The 21,664-nt window shown below is 43.3% G+C and overlaps 3 protein-coding genes across 6 annotated transcripts in view; 2 read left to right on the top strand and 1 right to left on the bottom strand.

Annotated features, from left to right (window-relative positions):
- Positions 1-538: 538 nt before the first annotated feature.
- tmem39a (transmembrane protein 39A) lies at positions 539-12,625 on the top strand. The gene is made up of 9 exons (XM_084009516.1): positions 539-792; positions 4,958-5,171; positions 5,884-6,106; positions 6,562-6,645; positions 6,757-6,911; positions 8,018-8,375; positions 8,525-8,712; positions 8,800-8,920; positions 9,677-12,625. Exons 2-9 carry the CDS (start codon positions 5,059-5,061, stop codon positions 9,914-9,916), a joined length of 1,482 nt encoding a protein of 493 aa, XP_083865642.1. The 5' UTR covers positions 539-792; positions 4,958-5,058; the 3' UTR covers positions 9,917-12,625.
- A 109-nt stretch (positions 12,626-12,734) lies between these two features.
- LOC311013448 (serine protease 23-like) lies at positions 12,735-15,704 on the bottom strand. The gene is made up of 2 exons (XM_084009526.1): positions 15,538-15,704; positions 12,735-14,738 (listed from the first exon to the last, which is right to left on the bottom strand). Exons 1-2 carry the CDS (start codon positions 15,561-15,563, stop codon positions 13,559-13,561), a joined length of 1,206 nt encoding a protein of 401 aa, XP_083865652.1. The 5' UTR covers positions 15,564-15,704; the 3' UTR covers positions 12,735-13,558.
- The window catches only part of LOC311013415 (interleukin-18 receptor 1-like), a 30,570-nt gene continuing 23,568 nt past the window's right edge, over positions 14,663-21,664 (top strand). For 2 of the 4 annotated variants that reach the window (XM_084009463.1, XM_084009466.1), the window contains exon 1: positions 15,713-15,839. The gene's annotated coding sequence lies outside the window, so the exon portion shown is untranslated. Of the gene's footprint in view, positions 14,766-15,707; positions 15,840-21,664 lie in introns of those variants that run through there. The other 2 variants (XM_084009464.1, XM_084009465.1) reach the window with 2 other exon arrangements.

The following is a 21,664-nucleotide window of genomic DNA, read 5'->3' as shown; positions in this document are numbered from 1 at the left end:
TTTATATCAAAATCGAATCTATGACACATACTTACATTATTGAGTGCCAACTGATTAAACCAATAATACCACGACATCCATCCATTAATGAACTGCACACAGATAGAGAAGGTTGTGAGTTTTATATTTTTATAGAAAAAATCTATTTCCTCACAATGTTGTGTCCTGCCTGCCGATCCTGTTTCACTAAAGTACCTCAAACGTGTAGTCTTGTACAGAAGTACTTGAGTACTTACATTCAACCACCAGGTGTACTTAACAACCTGGCAACTAGTGTGGTTTTATGTGTATTTAATGCTTTTAATACTGCAGTACTTCGGTGAAAATAACTACACTATGAAACTAACTAGACATCTACTAGCTCAAATATATCGATGGAAGTTATTAATAATCTACACAATCATTGATAAAAGTTAAAAGCAGCGCTGACTCCAGACCAGCCCCTCTTTTTTCAGGTTCGTCAAACTGCGACTGTGCAGTTAAGTCGCGCGCTGATGACGTTGCAGAGAGAGGCGGTGCGGCTTTGCCACGTCGGTCTCTGTGCAACGCATTTACACTGTTGCTCCCGGAGCCCGGGGTTAAGTATTAAAGCCGTTTTTTATGCGTCCAGCGCCGAGAGAAAGCGACCCTCCAGCATCGCCGCCGCCGTCGTAGCCCGTCAGCTCGCCGGTGCAGGCGGGGATATTGAAGCTGGAAGGCGGCGATAATGCTCGGTGTTGTCTGGACTCGTCAGGCTGGAAGCCACACAACTGACTGATGCATCTTCGTTCACTTCAACCCCCCGTGTTTCGTGTGAGTTACGAGGACTTTACGGAGATGTGTTGCTGTTGTTCAGATGTGTGGTTTGGCGTCGGTGAGCTATCAGCTAGCTGCGCGCTACACGTCTCTACGTTTTCGTCGTTGTTAAAAGTGTGTTCGCAAGTTTCCGCCGCGTACAAAATGACAACGCTGCTGCCTGGTGTCATGATTCAGACTCGCAGCTTCACAGCAACGAGAGCAAGTCTTAGCAAGTCTGCAACATAAAAAAACAACTTCCCAACAGCGTGTGCTCCATATACATGTCAACACTTTCAGCTTAATTTAAAAATAATGTATATTTAGTCGCTTTTTGTCTTTTTACAGTGATGGAAGAAGTATTCACATATGTTAAAACTACTAATACTAACTTGCAATGTGAAAATACTCCACTACGAGCACAACTCATGCATTCAAACCCCCATGTTTAAGTAAAAGTATGTAAGTACTGTAGTTATAAAAAGTAAAAGCAGCCATTTTAGAGTAAAATAGTCTCTGTCAGTGTTTTATGTTTCTGGATTAATATAACTGCTAACTGATTTTTTACGGCAGTTTAAAGTCGTTGAGCTGTTTAGTATAATGTTGGGTAGTTTAATCCACACTGACAGCACTGCATCCTATTCTCTAACGTCACCATGTAAGCAGGCCTTGTGAGAACCACATATTTTTTGAACAAGTCAACTTTTCATGAGCTCCGAAAACAGTTTTCAGCTTTGTGGCGATGCATTTTCCAGCTCATCCAAGAGGTGTTTAAAAAAAAAAAATGGTTTCCTCAGCTTTAAGAAGTAAGTAGAACTTCATAAAGTACACCATTTGTCTCTGAGATGTAATGGAGTCACAGTGTAAAGTGGCACAAAGTGAAGAAACTCAAGCAAATTACCACACATTTGTACCGAAGTACTTGAGTTAATGTACTTTATTATGTCCTGTTGAGGGCAAAACCAAGCCACACGTTGCACTTCTACCATATTCCACCATGCAATCCCTCCACTGTCGCTCAGTTCTCGGGTTCATAGTTCCTGTTTCACTTCTGTGACCTGCAATTTTAGTCCCTTGCGATGCGTGTATGAGTATCAACGGTGACTTCCTTTGAAAGATTCATCCTTCGATACCGTTTAATATCGGTGCCACGCGCCGACCACAGAGCTGCACTATATCATCTCCATCGTGTTTCATGTGAGCATAAAGGAAATGTTGATACACATGGAGGTTGGATGTTATCTGGCTTGTTTTTAAAAACAATTTTTTTGTATTATCTCTGGCTGATGGTGTGGGACGGGGACTTTTTCCCCATCATGTTATCTTATTTAACCATTTTCAATCTTTTCTTGATTATTAGACACATCATTAAGCCAGCGCTGTACTGAGGGTTTTTTTTATGGTGAATTCCAGTGCTGGAGCAGAAGTTATTGTGTTTATAAGGCAATAAATTGTCTTTGAGGTCTCCTAAATGTGTTCAGTGTGCCAAAGATAACCAGCTTGGGGTCGTGAGGCTACAATGTCAGACCGACCACTATGGAGAAGACGCTAATGTCCTCTCAGCATTTGGTGAAGTCCAGACAGCCGGCAAACTGTGTAACAAGGTGCCCTCTTCAGAATTACTCTTATCACGCTGTGATGATGCCTCAGGAAATATGCTGTGGCGTTTACTTTTTGAGTTGCAGCCTTTGCTGTGAGCATGTATGTAAATAATGCACTATCATCCAGGATGTCTCCAGATATCTGCCACCCATTTGTCTCTTTCACATTTTAGTTATTACATATGTGAGTATGACGGTGTTTAGAGAAATGGGAGCTAATTGGTCTTTGTCACAACAGCTGGTTTGACATGTTGGAGCAGGATAAGTCAGAGTGTAATTAATAACCACGTAATTGATGGCTGCATTCCATTTCAGTGTGTCAAGAGTATTGTTGTTAGATTCACTTGTGCTTTTCCTGCTTTGAGTTGAAATACGTACTCTGAAAAAGGTCTATTATTATGTTTACTATAATTAATAGTGTTTATGATTTATACAAGCACTGATAGATTTGTACTTGTACTCTCGGAGCTGAGAAGTGGTTCGGTTGTCTTCTTGAAGTAGTGTTTTGGGCTGACAGGGTGTCAGTTTCAGTCTTTGACAGTCTCAGTGAACGTAGTGGAAAGTGTCTGCTGACAGCTTTATAGCACAGATGGATGTTGGCTATTGAATGAATACTCCTTGTCGGTTATTTCATAGACGTACACTTAGTATGTGTCATTGGAGAATTTTTTCCCAACGTGACCTTCAGCAGGCAGACTGCTGGAGATTTGGTGATGCCGCTGTGTTGCCACCAGGAGGGCTTTGGGATGGTTCTCTGTTCTGGTAGCGGTGCTGATAAGTGGAGCTGTTTTATGATGAGAAACCTCTGGGGGGGGAAAGCAAGTCCTTGAATCGGTTTCTGTCCACAAACATGCCAGTTTATAAGTAGATCCAGCTAAAAAAACTAAAGCAGTCTAATTCAAAAGTCTCACAATAATATCTAGGTTCATTAGCTGATGATGAAACTGTTTCAAAGAGGTTTTAATTATGCTGTGATGCATGTGCAATGATGACTTTCTCCACCCCCGTTTATAACAATGAGGTTTAGACAAAGTGTGCCTCTCAGTAATGCAAAACAATGCAAACAATGCAATGAACCACAGCCCTAAAGGACTATACCAGTCTAATTCTGACTTCTCCATTAGCAGAGATTTCTCCTGTCTTCAACACATCTTGTGTGCATCAATGTCACAGTGTTTACTTTGGTAGAGCTCAGCCTGTTTTAACTGCCATTCATGTTGAAACGGTGTATAAAACCACGCTACGAGACTGTTAACACCGGTTTTCACAAGGTCAAGTTACGTAAACCCAGTGACTTGTTTATTTTTTATCTAAAATGACTGTATTACTCTAATAAAACTCATTCAAATTCACACATTGATATCAAATCACGTCTTCGTCCGAAGCTAGAAGCAGGTTCTGGGTGCACTTGTTGTTGATATTCGGCTGCTTCCAGTCCAGTAAGTGGCCCGGGTGGAGCTAACTGGTAATTTCAAGTTCAAGAGAGTCTCATTTCGGTGTTCGCCGACCTCAATAACAAGGGAACTCTCTCTGCACAAGGAACACATTCCCTTGGCTGCATCACATTGGTCAAAAGTTCTCTGCCTGGTTCTGATTGGACCTTTCTAACCAGGAAGTCGTGAGATAAACAACACTCTTAATGACATACAGCTTGTTGGTTTATGAACGGCAATTCTATGTAGGATGGATGGATGGATGGATATCATTACCTAAACAGATCATATAACAAGACATGTCAGGATATGAGGTTATCCCTGGCAGGCTTAAGGGTTGAACTGTACCACACTGATATACTTTATGTCATAATGACATATTCTTTCATGCTGATCCGAGCAGTAACTAACAAATTCTGTAATATTGACATCTCTTTCCTCTTTAAACGTCTGTGAATTAATGACCATGAATTTGTTTTCAAAGTGCAGCAGATTGTCATGTAGGCCTCCCCAAGATAACTTTCCCAGAAGTAATTGCGATGAACAATATTATTGTCATTTTAAGGTCATTATGCTCTTGTGTATATAATGATAATACAAGTAAAACCCTTAAAAGAGCAATGAAAGTTTAGTTCACAAAACCAAAGCGATAACTAAAGTGGTTCTATTACCAAAAATGTGCAATTTGTACTCGATGCCCAAGTTTTATTCTGTCATCCTGATGGCTAAAATGTTAGTTATGTAAACAAACACAACGGGAATATTGAGGTCAGCAAAAATGATGGAGGCCATGTCCACATATTGTATGATATGTAGATATTGTGATTATTGTGACGGACCTATTCTCACGCTGAAGTTGTGTAGTTGAACACACCTTTTAACCTGGGTTTCTGTTTTTAATCCAGATTATTCATCTGCACAGTGCTTTAATCATCCTTCTCCAAAATAACTTCACTACAGTGTACATATGACTTGTTTACTCATTGTAAAGTAAATCCCTTGGGCCAGATCTTTCTGGAGTGTAATTTGACTCCAGGGTACTGATGATGATGATGAGTAGGCCTGAGGTTTGTTGGTTTTTAATTTTCTCCGTCCGTTTGAGACTTGTGTTTCTTGTTCTGACTCTTATCTCGTGGTTTTCCTCCGCAGTGGCCTGGCTGTACATGGTGTCTCACTGAGGAGAAGGGGAGGACTCCCGGCGGCTGTTGGTTGGTGGGCGGCGTCCGTGGTTGCCGCGGTAACTGGCGACCATGCCAGGAGGTCGCAGGGGTCCCAGCAGACAGCAGCTAAGTCGCTCTGCACTGCCGTCCCTGCAGACTCTGGTTGGAGGCAACCTCGGCAATGGTACAGGCCTCAGGAACAGGTGAGTGATGCTGGCTGACGTCTGTGAAGATGCTCGGTCATCCAGGTCCTGGTAATCTCTGAAAGCTTTATCGTCGGCAACTGGAGGCAACTTTAGGTTTTTGAAGACGTTTCTTCAGTTCTAACAGACTAGTGGGGAGTTCAGGTACTTCACCTCTTGTAGTGTCGTTGATACAGTGAGAGGCATGAGACTCCTGGACCCAACGAACCCTTCAAGTGAAACTTGAGTCAATAGCCCTTTGGTGGGGGCAAGTGGGTCCTGAGCCATCAAATGCTGTCTGATGTTAATGCTTCATGCAGATGCTGTCCTTCTGGCTTGAAATATCAAGGTCTTTGTTGTCCGATGAGTTAGAAACGGTTTCAGAAACTATCTTCAGACGTGCGTCAACCTTCACTCAAGCTGAAGACTTTTTCGGCCTTATTTCAGAACTGTTTATATGTATTTACACCACATAGATCACTGCAAAGATGCATTTTGTGCAAATTAAGATGAACACAATCTATATCAAATGCTTCGACAGCATCCTCTTTAGAGCTTCAGCTCTCATTTATCTTCCTGATTAATTCATTCAAGTCTATATAATGTCAGAGCATTGTGTGAAAAGTCCATCCTGCACAGTTCCTGCACATTTGATGTTACACAAACATTGTCCTGCATCACAGATACGTGCGTTTATGAGAGTTTGCATGCATGTGTGTGTGTCTTCTTTCAGGAGCAGTAACTTGGTGGGTCTGTCTGCGCCCCCTCTATCGGCCCTCATTTCTCCAGAGCCGGTCCGTCACTCCAGGATCCCCGAGCTGCCGTTGGACAGCAGCCTGCTGTTTGAGTTCCTGCTCTTTCTGTATTTGCTGGTGGCCTTGTTTGTCCAGTACATGAACATCTACAGGACGGTGTGGTGGTACCCATACAGCCACCCTGCTGCCTCTACCTCGCTTGTAAGAGCACACGCACTAAACAGACACGCGGCAACTTGAAACCATTACTTTTTCCTTTCTTACCTTTTAAAAATGAACTTACCCACACTAACCAGGGCTCATCATCTTTTTGGTTATTAAAAAATGTGTTCTATATAGAAAAATGGTAAAACAACCAGGTAATTGGCTGGGTTACTATTACTAAGCTGTTGCTTCAGTTAAATAGACAGGCTGTTTGCCTCATTATAATGGACAGCACTTTTTTTTTTTTTTTTTCGGTATCAATCTAGAGTTTCGCCCACATCCTCATAACGTCACCTAACTTATTTAAATGCTTGTTCGTCCTTCAGCTCAACTTTGTTTCGCCATTTTCTCGTGAGCACTAGATCTGTGCTTAACTTTCTTTTCCATTTAACTAAATTAAAAAAATATCTGGAAGAATAATGCCACATTCTTTGTCCTCTCTGTTTGAACAGAACTTTCATCTAATGGACTACCACCTGGCTATCTTCATCACTGTCATGTTGGCCAGGAGGCTTGTTTGGACCATTGTTTCAGAGGTAAACGAACAGACCTCTAGATGCAATCAGCGGACACATTCTTGTACACACTTGTAGGAATCAAACTCCACTGCTGTCTTTCTGGTAACTGAGTGAGTCTGTCTTGTCCAGGTGTCTCAGAGCAGCGGTGGATCACTGCTCCGCTATGTGGTTCTGATCGCGGCTCGGCTCAGCCTGCTAACCATGTGTGGCTGGGTGCTCTGCTGGACGCTGGTCAACCTCTGCAAGAACCACTCTGTGCTCAACCTCCTCTTCCTGGGATACCCGTGAGTCTTTAATACCTTCAGTCCGACACCCTCTGAAGGCCAGGATATGCTTTCACAAGTTGTCTTCCGACCACATCTCAAAGCTTTTTTTTTACCTCTTCTAAATAGGCTCACTTGAAAGTAGGGCAAAACGCCTGTCATAAAGAGCAGCAAGAGGCAATTAATTACTGTTGTCCCCATTAAATCAGGAAGCATTCTTCGTGTGTCACTTGATATTCGCCCAAAAACTAAAGTAGCTTTATGTAGGATAAAAAAAAAAGGAGCTTCAAATCCCAACTTGTCTTTTACAGCCCCGAACACTTTGTGCAGTTTTACAGAAGTCACATAAATTGTTGACCTCCTGGTTTCAGTGTTGTAAAGTTGTGGAGGTAGGGGGCTGTTTGTGTTTGGCAATCCAATAAGCACGTTGCTTTAACACACACACACACACACACACACACACACACACACACACACACACACACACACACACACACACACACACACACACACACACACACACACACACACACTCTTATGGTGTGAAGCCAATGTGGTGGGTTTGCTGCCATCTGTAAAATTTTCGTGTCGCACAGGAACCATGAAACCACAACTGTCATATTAACATCTGACCTAGATTGGAATTACAGCCAGAACTGGAGTAACCAAAACATGTTTAGTAAAGTTGAGTGTGATCTGTTTTTTTAGTTACTGTGGCATCAAACTGGGAAAAAAAAAAAAAAAAAAAAAGTTATATAAGGTTGATTTGGTTTTACTTCCTTGAATTGGATCAAAAGAGGTCATGGACTGAATCTTAGGCAGAGCACTGCTTTCATACACAAACTATAACATTGCTGTTGTGCAGCATGAAAAAAACAAACATGAGCTAATGAGATGTGTCCTTTCGGCCCCCAAACTGGATATTTTCAAAAACGAATGATTCACTTCTAAATGAGCATGTTGCTGTTCTGTCCATTTTGTGTGCTCATGGGATTGGAAGTTACCCTCCCTTTTAATTGTCCAATTTTAAATATGCATGACGGGTTCACATCAAACATCATTTAAACCTGAAACTCGCTGCTCTTCTCTTTTGACCTCGCCGGCTCGCCGTCCTCCTTCCATGCCAGATTCGGCGTGTACGTCCCGCTTTGCTGTTTCCATCAGGAGGGAGGGAAAAGCCAGACGGCGTCGTCTGACTGCGATTACCCGGCCGACCACCAGCAGACCGACTTAACAGAGGCCCCGTTCTTTCGACCACGTGACTTCCTTTTCCTGTTGCGGGAGAACCTCAGAGAGCAGTTTTCCAGCCCACCGCACATGCCTACGCACACCTGCCCGCCACACACACACTCACACACCCCCGAGATGATTCGAGCAGAGGTGGAGGAGCTGAAGAGTGACTTCAACCGACGGATCAAGGAAGTGCTGTTCAACTCGCTTTTCAGTGCTTACTACGTGGCCTTCCTGCCTCTCTGCTTCGTTAAGGTTGGTATCTACTTTATTGAGAGCTTTTGCGTTAAAGTGCAGAGTTCTTCTGTTCTTCCTGCTCCCCCGTCACACCATGACCATTCATGTTGTGTTTTTCTTGTTCACCTTAAGGTACATTTACCCATCCTTTCACTTTGCTCCAACAGAGCACCCAGTACTACGACATGCGCTGGTCATGTGAGCATCTGATCATGGTGTGGATCAACGCGTTTGTCATGCTGATGAGTCAGCTGCTGCCCCCCAGCTACTGCGACCTGCTTCATCGCTCGGCGGCTCACTTGGGCCGCTGGCAGAAACTGGAGCATGGCTCGTACAGCAACACACCGCAGCATCTGTGAGTGGCACGTTTGTACTCGCACACCGGGGTTTAACAACGCCTCTATTAATGGTTAGTGCATAACTGTGGTGTTATTTATTGCAGGTGGTCAGAAAATACCATTTGGCCTCAGGGGGTGTTGGTACGACACAGTCGATCTCTGTATAAGGCAGTCGGACCTTATAATGTTGCTTTGCCCTCTGATGTTTCCCATGCAAGGTTTTACGTGAGTATATGTACTTTATATCATAGTGGCAGTAGAAGTGACCTGTACATTTTTCACTGAGATAAGGGTAGACAAAATAAAAAGGACACTTTTACAGTATAATTGAACAATACTGCACAGCAAGTGCATCCTGTGAAAGTGTAAAAAGACAACCCTTGCTAACATCAGCAGAAATTATACTTTTATCACATAACCACATATTTAATCAACTAAGTAAGCAGTTTGCCCCAAGGGCTCATGCTGTACCCGTCGCTGCCTGCGAGGTCATAGCTCACATGGTGCACCTCCTCAAAAATGTAGGGCGACAGCGACTACGGAGATACCCCATGTGATTGAACCATGTTGACCCTCCACATGAGATGCGTCGGGACCTGTGTGGGTCAAAAGTAAATGGAATCGGCCAAATCAATCATATGCAGATCGGGTGTTGTGATGAAAAACTAAACCACACATGTGGAGGAGGGCAGGCAACACTGCAGGTCAAAAATAGACTAAATATAGTTTGATAATCTCCAGCTGGACACATTTTATGTAATACAGTCTGCATCAAGTAAGACTGGACACCAACACAGTGTTTCACACCCAGACTACGGGGGCTGCCTGTAAACAGTCCAACCCTTTTTTTTTTGTAACATATTGTACAAGTGTTCATTTTATCCTGTCCACCCATGACTTATTACATATTTTTATCGTTGACCTTCTTTATGCTCTGTAATTTCTCGCCTAAACTTCTCTCCCTGTCTGTTGGTCTTCCAGTTCCTGTTCCACAAGCCATTGCGGATCCTGAACCTGCTTATCTGGATTGAGTCCAGTGTGGTTTTGTACCAGTTATACTCTCTGCTGCGTTCTGAGCGCTGGAATCACACTTTGTCTCTGGGCCTTATTCTCTTCTGCAACTACTATGTCCTTTTTAAACTGCTGCGAGACCGCATTGTGCTGGGCAAAGCCTACTCCTTCCCCACGTCCTCCAACAGTTTGGGGCTCAAGTCGCAGTAACAGGCTCTGCACAGTGGGACCTCACCTATGAACTCTGGATGCGGAGGGGAGACGGGTGGAGGTCTGCTGGACTGGAGGGTTGGTTAGCGCTCACGCTGGGAGGTTAAGGGACTGACTGTGAACTCACAATCGTGTTTTGATACGGTTCTATTTTTAATGCAATGTTTATATATACCTATTTAAAAGAATATTTTTATTTTGTATACTATTTCGAGTTACGCCGGGCATTACCACGCTGACAACATTAGCATGTTGTGTTATGTTGTTGCTAGGCGACAGGGACGTCAGGGAATGCCAGGAGGTGACTTTCACCAAAGATATTTTAAGTGCAGGTGGCCAATCACAGAGCGGACTTGGCCTCTGACAGTCAGTTAAACCAGCCGAGCAGTGGAAGGAGTTGTGCCACGGATCCTGAATCCTGATTGGGCTGTCGTGCTTCAACCATGGGGCGCTTAGATCTAGAGTCAGTGAAAGAGATGCAGCTTTTCGGAGAAGCAGGATGCAAACACCTTCACCTCTGTCAGCATCTTCTGCATGTTTTCACTGGTGATTTTAAGCAAAAGTTCAACATTTTGGGAAATGTGTTTGTGTCCAAGTATTAGGCATCAGCACGCTGAGGGTTAACACCAGCACAAAGACTGCAAACTAAGAAACCGAGAGCTGTCCTCACTAATTAACATGTTATGGCTTGTTTGTTTAACTAGAATGAAGTGTAAATATGTTAGTTTTACAGCTGGTTACATGCCAGGCTGTTTCTTAGCCTGCTCAGTTGCCAGGCAACCAGATACCCCAGGTAAGTTATCTACCTGGCCAAGAAATGGTCTTACATATAACCCTCGTGAAACAGCAAATTGGCGTTTTGACACTTTTGGTTTGAAATTAAACAAAGGCGGTATAATGTGTTTGTTCAGCCTGGGTAGCTGTCACTCCTGTTTCCAGTCTTTTTGCTAAGCTAAGCGAACCAGCCTCCTACAAGCTGACTTGAGATCAGTCTGCAGGAAAACACTTTAGGTACTCTGATCCACTGCCTCTACGGAAAATACTGCATTCTTCCTCACTCTCTTTTGTTACTGTGTTTTTACCATCAGTATCTGGTTTAGCAGTTAAAGCACGAGTCTTTACAAACTGTAGGTACACAAGGGTGTCAACGAGTGAGAGGGCAGTGACGTACTATTAACATCTTTAAACTCAAAGTCCCCCCCCCCAAATAAACGTTTGAACGGCTGCTGCTGTAACCAGGTGACGATTAAATTCAACTTACTTCATGTCTGACCACACTTTGACATGCCTAAATGCTGCGTATGGCTCATTGTTAAAGCTGATCAATGTTTATTTTTGTTTGATTTTGCTGCCCGAGTGCTTAAAGCATAATGGTATTGAGGACCGTATCCCATCAGGTCCATCTCTTTGTGGATTCAGAACCAATGTGGCTCATAATAAAGCTTCCTGTTGGTACGTCCCCCGTACCTCACCCTTCTTCCACTGCCAATATGTCATTGTGTGCTCATGTGGATTTGACAGCAGTAGGACGTTTATTGGTGACATTTCCAGTGCAAAATCAAATGCTGGAGTGTTAAAAACTGTATGCGACGCCTCGTTACCAGTTCATGTATTCTCAGTTACCAGAGCGGTGTTACAAACAGGTTGCCTTGCATGTTGTTGCCTTTCTGTTAAGTCACATCTGGCGAACATCTTCTCACCGTGGGTTCTTCTTTGTGAGATTCTTCTCCGTTAGCGGCTCCAACCTGCATTACTTTAACTTAGTGTCAGAGCCTGATTGACTCTTCTGTATTCAGATGGAAATCGACAGAAAAAAGGAGGTTCAGGTCCGGGTTGGAATGATGAGGATTACTTTTTCCGGTTTCAGGTACTTTTTGAGATGAGCCAGCGTGTGCACATCTGGATTACTGGTGCTGCTCTGTTCCTCCAGAAGAAGTGTGAGGACTCTTGATTCATCACAAACGCCATACATGTGCCCGTTGTTCTGCTTTGTCAGCCCTTAAATCAGCTCCTTGGTGCTTCTGTTTGTTTTTGCAGTCAATTTTCGACTTGAATGTAGCAAATCTTTCAACTGAATGTTGCCGTTGACTTGAATCGGCATGTTTTTTTTAGTTTTTTTTGTTAGGTTGTTAGCCAACGATTGAAAAGCATCTCTGAAATTTCCGTTTGTTTTAACGGTTGTTCTTTTATGTCACCGTTTAGCTGGCCCTTGTCTCAATTACAAAGGAAGAAGACATTCTTAAGTTTGCTTTACATCCTGCGTCCATGCCAGTTCTTACTTGAATGTTGAGTCTTTGCTGAAGTGGCACACATTCGACCGGCTTCCTTCGATCTGGTGAAACCCATAAGATCACAGCTCACAAAGAGGAATGATATTTGGAAAGATTTTTAGTTTCAATCGCCGCTTGACCAAAACGCCCAAGTGTACTTGATCTTCCTCTAGCTTACATGAAATCTGAAGACAGAATTGAAGTCAAACTGATTCTGATGTTTTTTTCTGTTCGGTTACTTCATAAAAGTTGTCAAAGAGTTTGTTTTTCTTTGTGCCATATCCCAGGATGCAGTTTCTGACTCGTGGTTTAACATGATGTTGAATGTGCCGCTGCTGGAGGAGTCATTAGAGCTGGTCATCATATTTCAGCTTTTTACACTGTTCAGTTTCCCCACCGCATTTATAAAAATGCCCTTTGACATCTGAAATAAAACAAATGGTGTTCAAACAAAGATTGTGTTGTGTGAGGATTATGTCTCGTGAGCGGACGGAGAATAAATTTGTGACACAGTTGCTTATTTATTAAAGAATATATTTCATTAAATTCGCCACAGTCTTCAGTTTCTCAGACACAAAGAAAAATGCATTTCCACAAATGTTTAACAAGGAGAGTAAAAAGTGCTTACTTACGAAGGCGAAGTCAGCGTAATGTTGGACACCTGCAATATTTGATCTCTGCCACCAGAGGGAGCTAAGCGTTAAAGTAAAAAAACTCAACAAAATGTGCTTCATAGAACAAGTAATCTGCAGTCATTTCATATAAACACTGCTCTTGTAGCTGACAGAATAAACTGAAGATACTTAGTTTGTCCGCTGACAGGTGATACGTGATAGTTTGGAAAGAAACCGTTGGCACCTTTGGTAGTTGACGTACATTCATCCACAAAAATCATTTTCAGTAGAAACACTTCAAGAGTTTTAGCAGTGCAATCTTTAGCATTAGCACAATGAAAAGGCTAAAATACATAGTGGAACAGTTTTCCCAGTCCTGCTCTTTCCGAGGGCCTCTTGTTGTTGAAGTCCATCTTCCACCTTTGCTGTCCAGATAAATGTTCCAAGAAACTAATAAACCTGCTTCTGTCCATGCAAAACCACATGACTGGTGTGTTTCCCCAGTTAACATGGTGTAATTAACTTTTTCCACCCTTGAGAAAAGCAAGTGTAACTAAGCAAAAATGAAATGAACACGCCACGCTTATTTGATTTAGTGTCATCACTGGATTTGTGTTTGTCAGGTCTGTGTTTACATATGAGAGCGGTAAGAAACATCTAAGTTTATCAACATCAGTGCTACAGATGATGGGGGGGGGGGAAAGGTTGGATTCCAGTTTGAGGATGTAGTGGGCCTATGGTTTCGTAGCTACCCCCCTTCATCCCTCTCGGCAGTCCACAAAGTTTCCTTTTATCCAGTAGCAGATCTGAGCGTATTTGAGAGGCGTGATCCTCACCGCTACATTAAATTCCTGAGACACCCCTTGTCGCTCCACCCACTGATGCCCAGAAAACACACCTATCACCTTCCGCTCCCAGCGCCGCCGCCGCCCGTCCCACATCCGGGCGTAGACCCCTGACCCGCTGGCACCAGGCTGGGCATCACAGTGCTGGTAGAGCAGGTCTGACGTCTCCTCGCCGGCCCGACAGAACCGATACACCAGCTTGCCGGGACGGTCGTTGTCGAATCCCGAGAAGTGGACTCGTCGACCGGGCAGCCTCTGAGCCGGGGGGCTGACTCCCAACTTCATGTGGCGGCGTTTGTGGGGTTTCTTGAGTTCAAGCAGAGCGTAGTCATAGTCCATCCCAATGTCATTGGCGTTCCCTTTAATCCATCCTTTGGGCACATGGGTGCGCTTGGCTCTGATCCACTGGAATTTCATTTTCTCGTCGGTGGGTGGGGCGTAAGGAGCGGCGCCGCCTTCAACATGGTTGGTGAAGTTGGAGGGAAGGTAAAAGGAAGCAGCCTGTGTGTCTCGTTGCTTGGTTTTTAGAAACCCAACCCGGAGCTTCTGGGCTCCCTTCACATAGTTTTTACCATCATGAACACAATGAGCCGCTGTGAGAACATGGCGGTCGCCCACCAATGTACCAGAACATCCAGTGGACAGCTTGACAGCCACTGAAAATGGATATTTCAGTAGATAGTTCTGCCCAGCGATGCTAAAACGCCCGTCGTGGCCGAAGATCTGTCTCTTCCTCCTGATGTGTGATCGCTCAGCCTTGCCAGACGGCCCTGAGGAGGAGGCCGGGCTGGTGTTGGAGCTGGAGTCGTAGCCATAGATCCCAATGGCGGTCTCTGTAAGTTGCCCATCAGAGTGGAGGGTCTCAAAGGCCAGAAGTTGCCGCAGGTCCCAGTAGCTGGGCCGCGGGGCCCTCTTGTGGCATTCTGGATCACAGGAGGAGCTCACATCCAAGCGGGCTGAAGACAGGAACTGAGGGGCTGATCGAACCTCCGTCTGCTGTGCGAGGACCACAGGGACACGCTGGAGAATCCACTGGGGGCGGGGGGAGGAGAAAACGGGGTGGAGGAAGAGAAGAAACAGGAGGGAGGCAAACCTGTGGACGGACAGGAGGAGCGATCAGGTGAACTACTAAACTTTATTGTCTATATTTCTTGCATGTTTACTTGTTTATTATCATTTTTCCCTTTTCCTGCTACTGTAAAACTGCAAATGTCTTGCAGGACTAATTGTTAGGGACTAATTATCTTATCTTAAAGTGCCTTTCACTGTCCGACTGCAACATTTCTGCAGAACTCAAGCGATGCTGTTAAACGTGAGCAGATATATAGCTGGTCCCCTCTTACTGCGGGGATGAAAAACATTCTCATTCCTGAACGCAGCATCATGGATTTATAATTACAACCATGGGAAATGAGGAGGAGCATTTCAACTCGAAGAATGTTTTTTTTTAATCTATGCTGGAATTTGGCAGCTGTACACTTGCACATTTTTTTAATGCTGTAAATATGACAGATAGGGCAAAGTTCAGACTTTACTTGATGGAAAATTCCTACAGTGGCCTGTGATTGGCTTTAAGCCTGGAAATATTGCCTGAATACTGACTTTGTAAATGGGTTAGAGCAGATGATATGAAACTACAAGACACAGCCTTACGAGTGCAGAGATATAATACAGTCTCATGTTTCAACATATACATCTTCTTGGTTTATGCATGTTGTAACTCATAAATTAGAGGCCATAATTTAGGGGAAATAAAATATAAAAAAGTATTTTCACTTACAACTCGCTTTAATGTTAACATGCATTTTGTTAAATAACACGTTTATCCCACCGACTGATGACTATAAATGGCTCTGTTACGCGCGGACAGACCGGACACAGAGGTGACTTACCGGGGGAGCGCAGCCCGGGAGCGCATGGTCCGGCTTGTGCAGGTGAGCCGGCGGTTGAACACTGCAGGGAAAAGCCCCTCCGACGAGAACAGGCAGAGCAACAAACAACAAAGAAACAAAGGAGCCTTCTCTGCACCTCCTCAGGAACTGACGCCTTGATTTAATCCGTGGCAGTGAGGAGTTTTCCGAAAGCAGCAGCGGGGTCGACGGCGGAGGCGTTGGATCATTGTGCGCTCCTGGAGGAGGCGCTCTGCTGTCCGTCTGCGCTCACGCGGTCACATCTGCCCACGACGATATCAAGAGTGAGTACATCCGACCCCGCACGGTCACGTGACTCATCGCATCACCGCCTTCAAGTCTGTCTTTTGGTTCATTTGTTTGAAAGGTTTTGCACTTTTTATATATCATGCAATTAGTTTAATGTAATTCCCAATAGATTAATTTAGAGTTTGCATTTCCATAGATGTGTATAGGTGGACGTTGTCATCATTACCATTGGTTTGTAGACTTGCAGGATCTGGTTCCATCTGGCTTCTGATGCAAACCTGTTAACAAAGTCAGCTTCACAATTCAAGGTGAACTTTGCAGCAAATTGTTAAAGTTATCTTAGTAGATATCATTTGCATTGGTGTTGAGCATGGCGGCGAGCCGCGTTGTGGTAGTGGCCTGTCAATCACGTCTATTTAACTCTAAACAGAACCATAATTTACTAAATGCACATCATACTATATATTAAAATACTTGAAACTAGTGATTGAGACCATACACTCATGTTTACAATGTTAACTGAAATTATAAATCAAGTGAGAAGTAGGGTCATTTTCTCATAGACTTCCATGCAATTGGACTTCAAGAAGAGTCGCCCCCTGATGGCCAGCAGAGAGAATGCAAGTTTAACGCACTTCTGCGTTGGCTTAACTTTTCAGGACTGGAGGTTGCCGCCTGGACACTTCACATACCGTCCCTCCTCGTCACACAAACACTGACCCACATTCATTCTGTAGATTGGGCAACATGACCAGATCCCCCCTCCCCCCCCCCCCCCCTCCTCCCTCTCTTTGTGTCCCACAAATGCCATCAAACTACCCATTAAATAATTATGGCGCACACAGACATCAATGTTTTGCCCAAACAAACTATCACACCGTTGGTTCACTGGGTTGATCACCCTCAGGACTCTGACAAAAGGCCCTTCACTCGGGAGAAAGCTGCTTATTTCACAACAAAAAGCTCTCTCATTTACCATCAAATATGACATTTACATTCAAAGGCGACCTCACTGCTATTGTGACTGGAATTTGTTCAGTGGGCAGAGTGTTACTCCGATGCCAGTGTTGGAAGTTTCATATCCGCTTGACCCACCCATGTGTAAAATGTACCAGCTGTTGGCAGATATTATGCTATGTAATGGTTTCATTAGTCTCCAGCAGAAAGATGAGGGAGTGGGAGAGAAAGAACAAGATGGGTGAGGGGGGTGAGTGGGGGGGGGGACCCATGCATGGCTGAACAGTTGGTCAACCTCCACCCATCTCTCCATCTTGCAGGAATTTGTTCCTACTTTGTAATGAAATAAACAAATGCATTCTTGTGAAGCACACAGAATTTACATGGAGTTTTCACTGAAAAATGAAAGCAATAGTTTGGTCTTAGGTTTATTGGCTTTCTGGTTGAGTTAGATGAGAAGATAAATACCACTCTTGTGTATGGATGGCAAAGTTGTAGTTTGATGCAGCACCTGCTTAGCTTAGCATAAAGACTGGCAATGGGGGGGAAACAGCTAGCTCTGTCCAAAGGTAACTAATGAATCCAGCAACCAGTTGTCCCTTGCTTATGCTAAGCTAACTAATTGCTGGCTTTAGCTTTAGAATCAGCCTTCTGTACAGATGTGATCCTGTTCAAGGTCTCCTGCAATTGATTATACATTAGCACCTTTGCCAGCACACAGGGTGGACCTGCTGGCTCATCAAACACTGCACTCCACCCATCCCACAACACACAATTACAAATATAACACACGCACACACACACACACACACACACCTCTCTCTGGAGCAGTATCTGGGGCAGGGGCGTCTGCCAGCGTCTCATTCTCTTGTCCCGTTAAAACTCTTTATAGATATTTCTCATAATTTCAACTGATCAGTTTTTGCTTTTTGATAAAAATATAGGATTTTGTTCCACTTAGGATAATGGGCATTTGAGTGCTAATAAAGGAGACCTTTCTGTTTGTTTTGAATTGTTATGAAAGGGCCTGTTTGTTTGGCTATGCCTGCTGTTGTCAAGGAAACCCACATTCTCCCGGGGTACTGTTCATGTTAATTGTTTTATTCCTCCCACTCTCCTCCTCTCGCTTCTGGCCACAGACACAATCAAGCAAGTGTGGATGGCCTAATATGTTTGAATCCTCCCTTTATGTCCCTCTGTCTGTCTCCGTCTCCGTCGCCCTGGCTGTCTGTCTCTGTTGCTTCTTTGTATTTTCCCGTCTCTGTGCCTCTCGCTCTCCCGTTGGAATCATCCCTCCCATCCTGGACCTCTCCTCTCACATGCTCTGGAGGCCATGAAGCAGCTGTTTGGCAAAATGAGTTGGTCATTTACTGTGAAATCCTGGGGGTGACTTCAGCCAAGTTTAAAGCTCAAGGCCAAGTCGAAAGGGTATAAAAGTGTCATGTGTGCAAGCACTTTTTAACACAAAATGTATATGCGTCATAAAAAGATGCTTAACAATTTCTCGCTTAGCTGCAGTTAATTGACTTCAACTTCCAGGAGTTATTTTATGATGAAGTTTACTGTTTGGAGTATTTACTTTGCTCCACCTTACATCTACACTAATCCCTCTTTCCACCCAAATTAGCACATATCTGCCAGTAGAGGTTTGTTTCTTTTTTTCTGGTGTGTCATGTTCAACGTCAGCGTGCTGGAAAACGGGGATAGTAATCAGTGAAAATATTATATTAACTACATCATTATATGTTACTTATTCAGTCTCAAACCACAGCTGGTGATTGTTGGAACAGGAAAGACTTAAGATGGTGTGTGTTTTTTCTTTTCTGTCGAGTTAGAAGTGCTTCTCTGTTTCTGTCAATGGAGTCTGGTGGCATTTAGGAGAGCATTGTACGAGCCATGTATTTGATTTGAAGTGTAATACGCCTCCAAGCACTAGGTGGTGTTTTGGTACAGGCTAAGGCTGGCCGTCAGTTTAAGTTCATGCCAGTAATCGCAGGTGTTGCTGATTGGGGAAGGAAGTCAACAGTTTTGACTGTGATTTGAAATCATACATACACCTGTTTTAGCTTTGGGATCAAACTTGTAAGAAGTGATGGAGACTGAATAGATTATTAGCACATGTCGAAACCATTCAGATCAACTCACAGCCAGCAGCAGCCTAAGTATAGGAGTTATATAGGATAAATGTAAACTTGTTCTATTGAAATACCGACAGCGATATATTTTTGTTTCACGTTCTTCTGACACATGTACTTATCGTAAGTCGCTATGGCCAAAAGCGTCTGCTAAATGCCCTAAATGTAAATTTAATGTAAACTTTTTGTATGTTTAACATTTTTAATAATTGCCCAAATCCCTGTTGCATTGCTGCGTGTATTGGATACTCTAAGTGCAACTTAATACAAAACTTCCTCTCCCCCTTTGCCTTGCCCCAGTGATGTAGAGGTGTACTCCAGGGTGGGGTCAGTACACCGTGACATCACTTTTAGGTGTGCTTACAGGTGCAACAGAGCACACTTTTGACCGCACCCATCAATGATGCTTTAAAGTAGAGAGGGGCAGTGTAGGATTTTCACACATTTATCAAGTTTCTTACACATAATACCATATAACACTGAAGTCAAATAGAGGAAGCAAAAGGAGTAGGGAATCATAATGTGAAACGGCACACCCTTTTTCTTTCCTTTTCCCAGTTTTAACATTTCTTCTTACTGAACTTTTTCTTCAGACTTTTCGCCTACAGCAAAGGAGTTTTCAACATGACTATGGGTAAACCCCTTCACTTGGCATGTGATACTTTGGCTCTTTGGAAAATGACTCATGTCCTTGTTAAAGATATGGCAAAACGTTTATGACATTGAGGAAAAGTTGGTGTTTTGTGTTGCTTGTTTAACATCCATCCATTATCAGGCTGGAGTCGATCCCAGCTGACATTGGGCAAAGGCGGGGTTCACCCTGGACAGAACGCCAGTCCATCACAGGGCCAACACAAAGAGACAGTGCTAACCACTACAACACCGCATCAAACAATTCAATATAATCTTAAAATGAATATAACCACGTCCTTATAAATGTGAGATCTGAGAATAATTTGACTTTATTTATTTTTTGTGGTGTTTCTTCCTTGACACGTTCGCTGGGATTAGAACCATTGCTAATATATTGTATGCCTCTAAAGTCAGCTGAGGCATTTTTTATATATATTAGACAACACAAAAAAAGCTAAATTACATGACTGGTGCGAAAACTGACTTAAATATTATGAAATATTATACTTGTAATGCTATCTGGGGCATACTTTTTGAGATTTGGAGGCCCAGGCTAGCCGTTTCCCCATGCTTCCAGTCTTTATGCTAAGCTAGGCTAACCTAAATAACACACATTGGCATCAGATTAGTGTCAAACTTCTCATCCCAGTTTTGAGAAAGAAAGCGAACAAGCGTTTCCTCCCAAAATGTTGAATTGTACTTTTAGACTGCTAACTAAAGCGGTCTGTCCAACAACCAGTAATACGGTCCATAAATGGGTCATTGTCACAGCAGCATCAAGACACCAAATATACTTCACAACAAAACTCATCATTAAATCTAGTCCCAAGCATTCCTTATTCATCAACATACTGTTCACATTCCAATTCCAGCATCATGCATTTAGAATTCAACTTTGCATCTTGCCAAAGGACCCTGTGACTCAACCAAGCACCCTACTTTCACTTGATCCACGTTGAGTCACTGTGAGCATCCACCCAACCCTGAGAGGCCAACCACACACTGAGGAAAGTGACCGTGGGTCACAGAGAGACACGAGAACAGTAAACTTTGAATCCAATCCATCTTTTTTTAATCCTGCAGGTCTTTACAAAGATGTTTTCAGGGCTTTCATCCAGGGATTGTCTCATTGTCAGAGCAACAAGTCTTCATCTGAATGAATACTGATGGATCAGTTACGTGATTTAGAGACTAATTTCTCACAGTCCTAGCAAATCATGAGATAATATCTTGCCCCCCAGCAATCCAACATTTCTGTGAACATTTTCGGGACCAATAAGTGGTTCAGTGTGTGGTTGGGTGTCAGCAGGGAAGATGAGCTTCTGCCACACAAGAGACACTGTAATCATCCCTCTAACGTTCCTTCCAGAGCTGCAGGGGCAGTGCATGGTCAACCTGTGACTCAGATAACCCAAAAAACCTCAACACAATCTATACTACATCTATACTACATCTATCTATCTATCTATCTATCTATCTATCTATCTATCTATCTATCTATCTATCTATCTATCTATCTATCTATCTATCTATCCATCTATCCATCTATCCATCCATCCATCCATCCATCCATCCATATATTCCTGAGGTCAGAGGTTTAACTCTTCCATCCAGGCAGAGGTGACCAAAAGACATAAGCTTGAACATGGAATCTATCAGCATACCAGTAAGATCACTTTGGACCACAAACCGTCCCTTTCAGCACTTTTGATAATGAAATAATCTCTTTTTCTGGTCCAGGACCAATTATCTCCAATGGACCGCCGGCACGAGTGTGGAGGATGTTAATGATGGGGGAATTTGTGAGTCACTTCTTCTCAAATGGATCAGGCAACACTGAGATTCTGTTTCTAAAGTTTTGTTTTCTTAGATTTCTTTAATTTTTTTAATTGTAAATATTAATTAATATTCTAAGATATGATCAAATTTGGTGCAGAGATCTATGGTTCCCAGAGGATGAATACTTGATGGTCTCCTAACTTTTCAAGTAATAGTACAGTATATTCTGTTACAAGTAGGGATGGGACGTTGGCTGCAGATCACAATGAAGAAAGGGAGCGTCAAAAAAGTTGAAACTTGCTTCAAGCTAAATGCTACATTTTGCATGCTACCATGCACATGACAATGTAGTTTGG

This window comes from Eutrigla gurnardus (assembly GCF_963514095.1).
Source record: "Eutrigla gurnardus genome assembly, chromosome: 1".
NCBI classification, from domain to species: Eukaryota; Metazoa; Chordata; class Actinopteri; order Perciformes; family Triglidae; genus Eutrigla; species Eutrigla gurnardus.
This window is presented reverse-complemented; position numbering and strand designations above follow the sequence as displayed.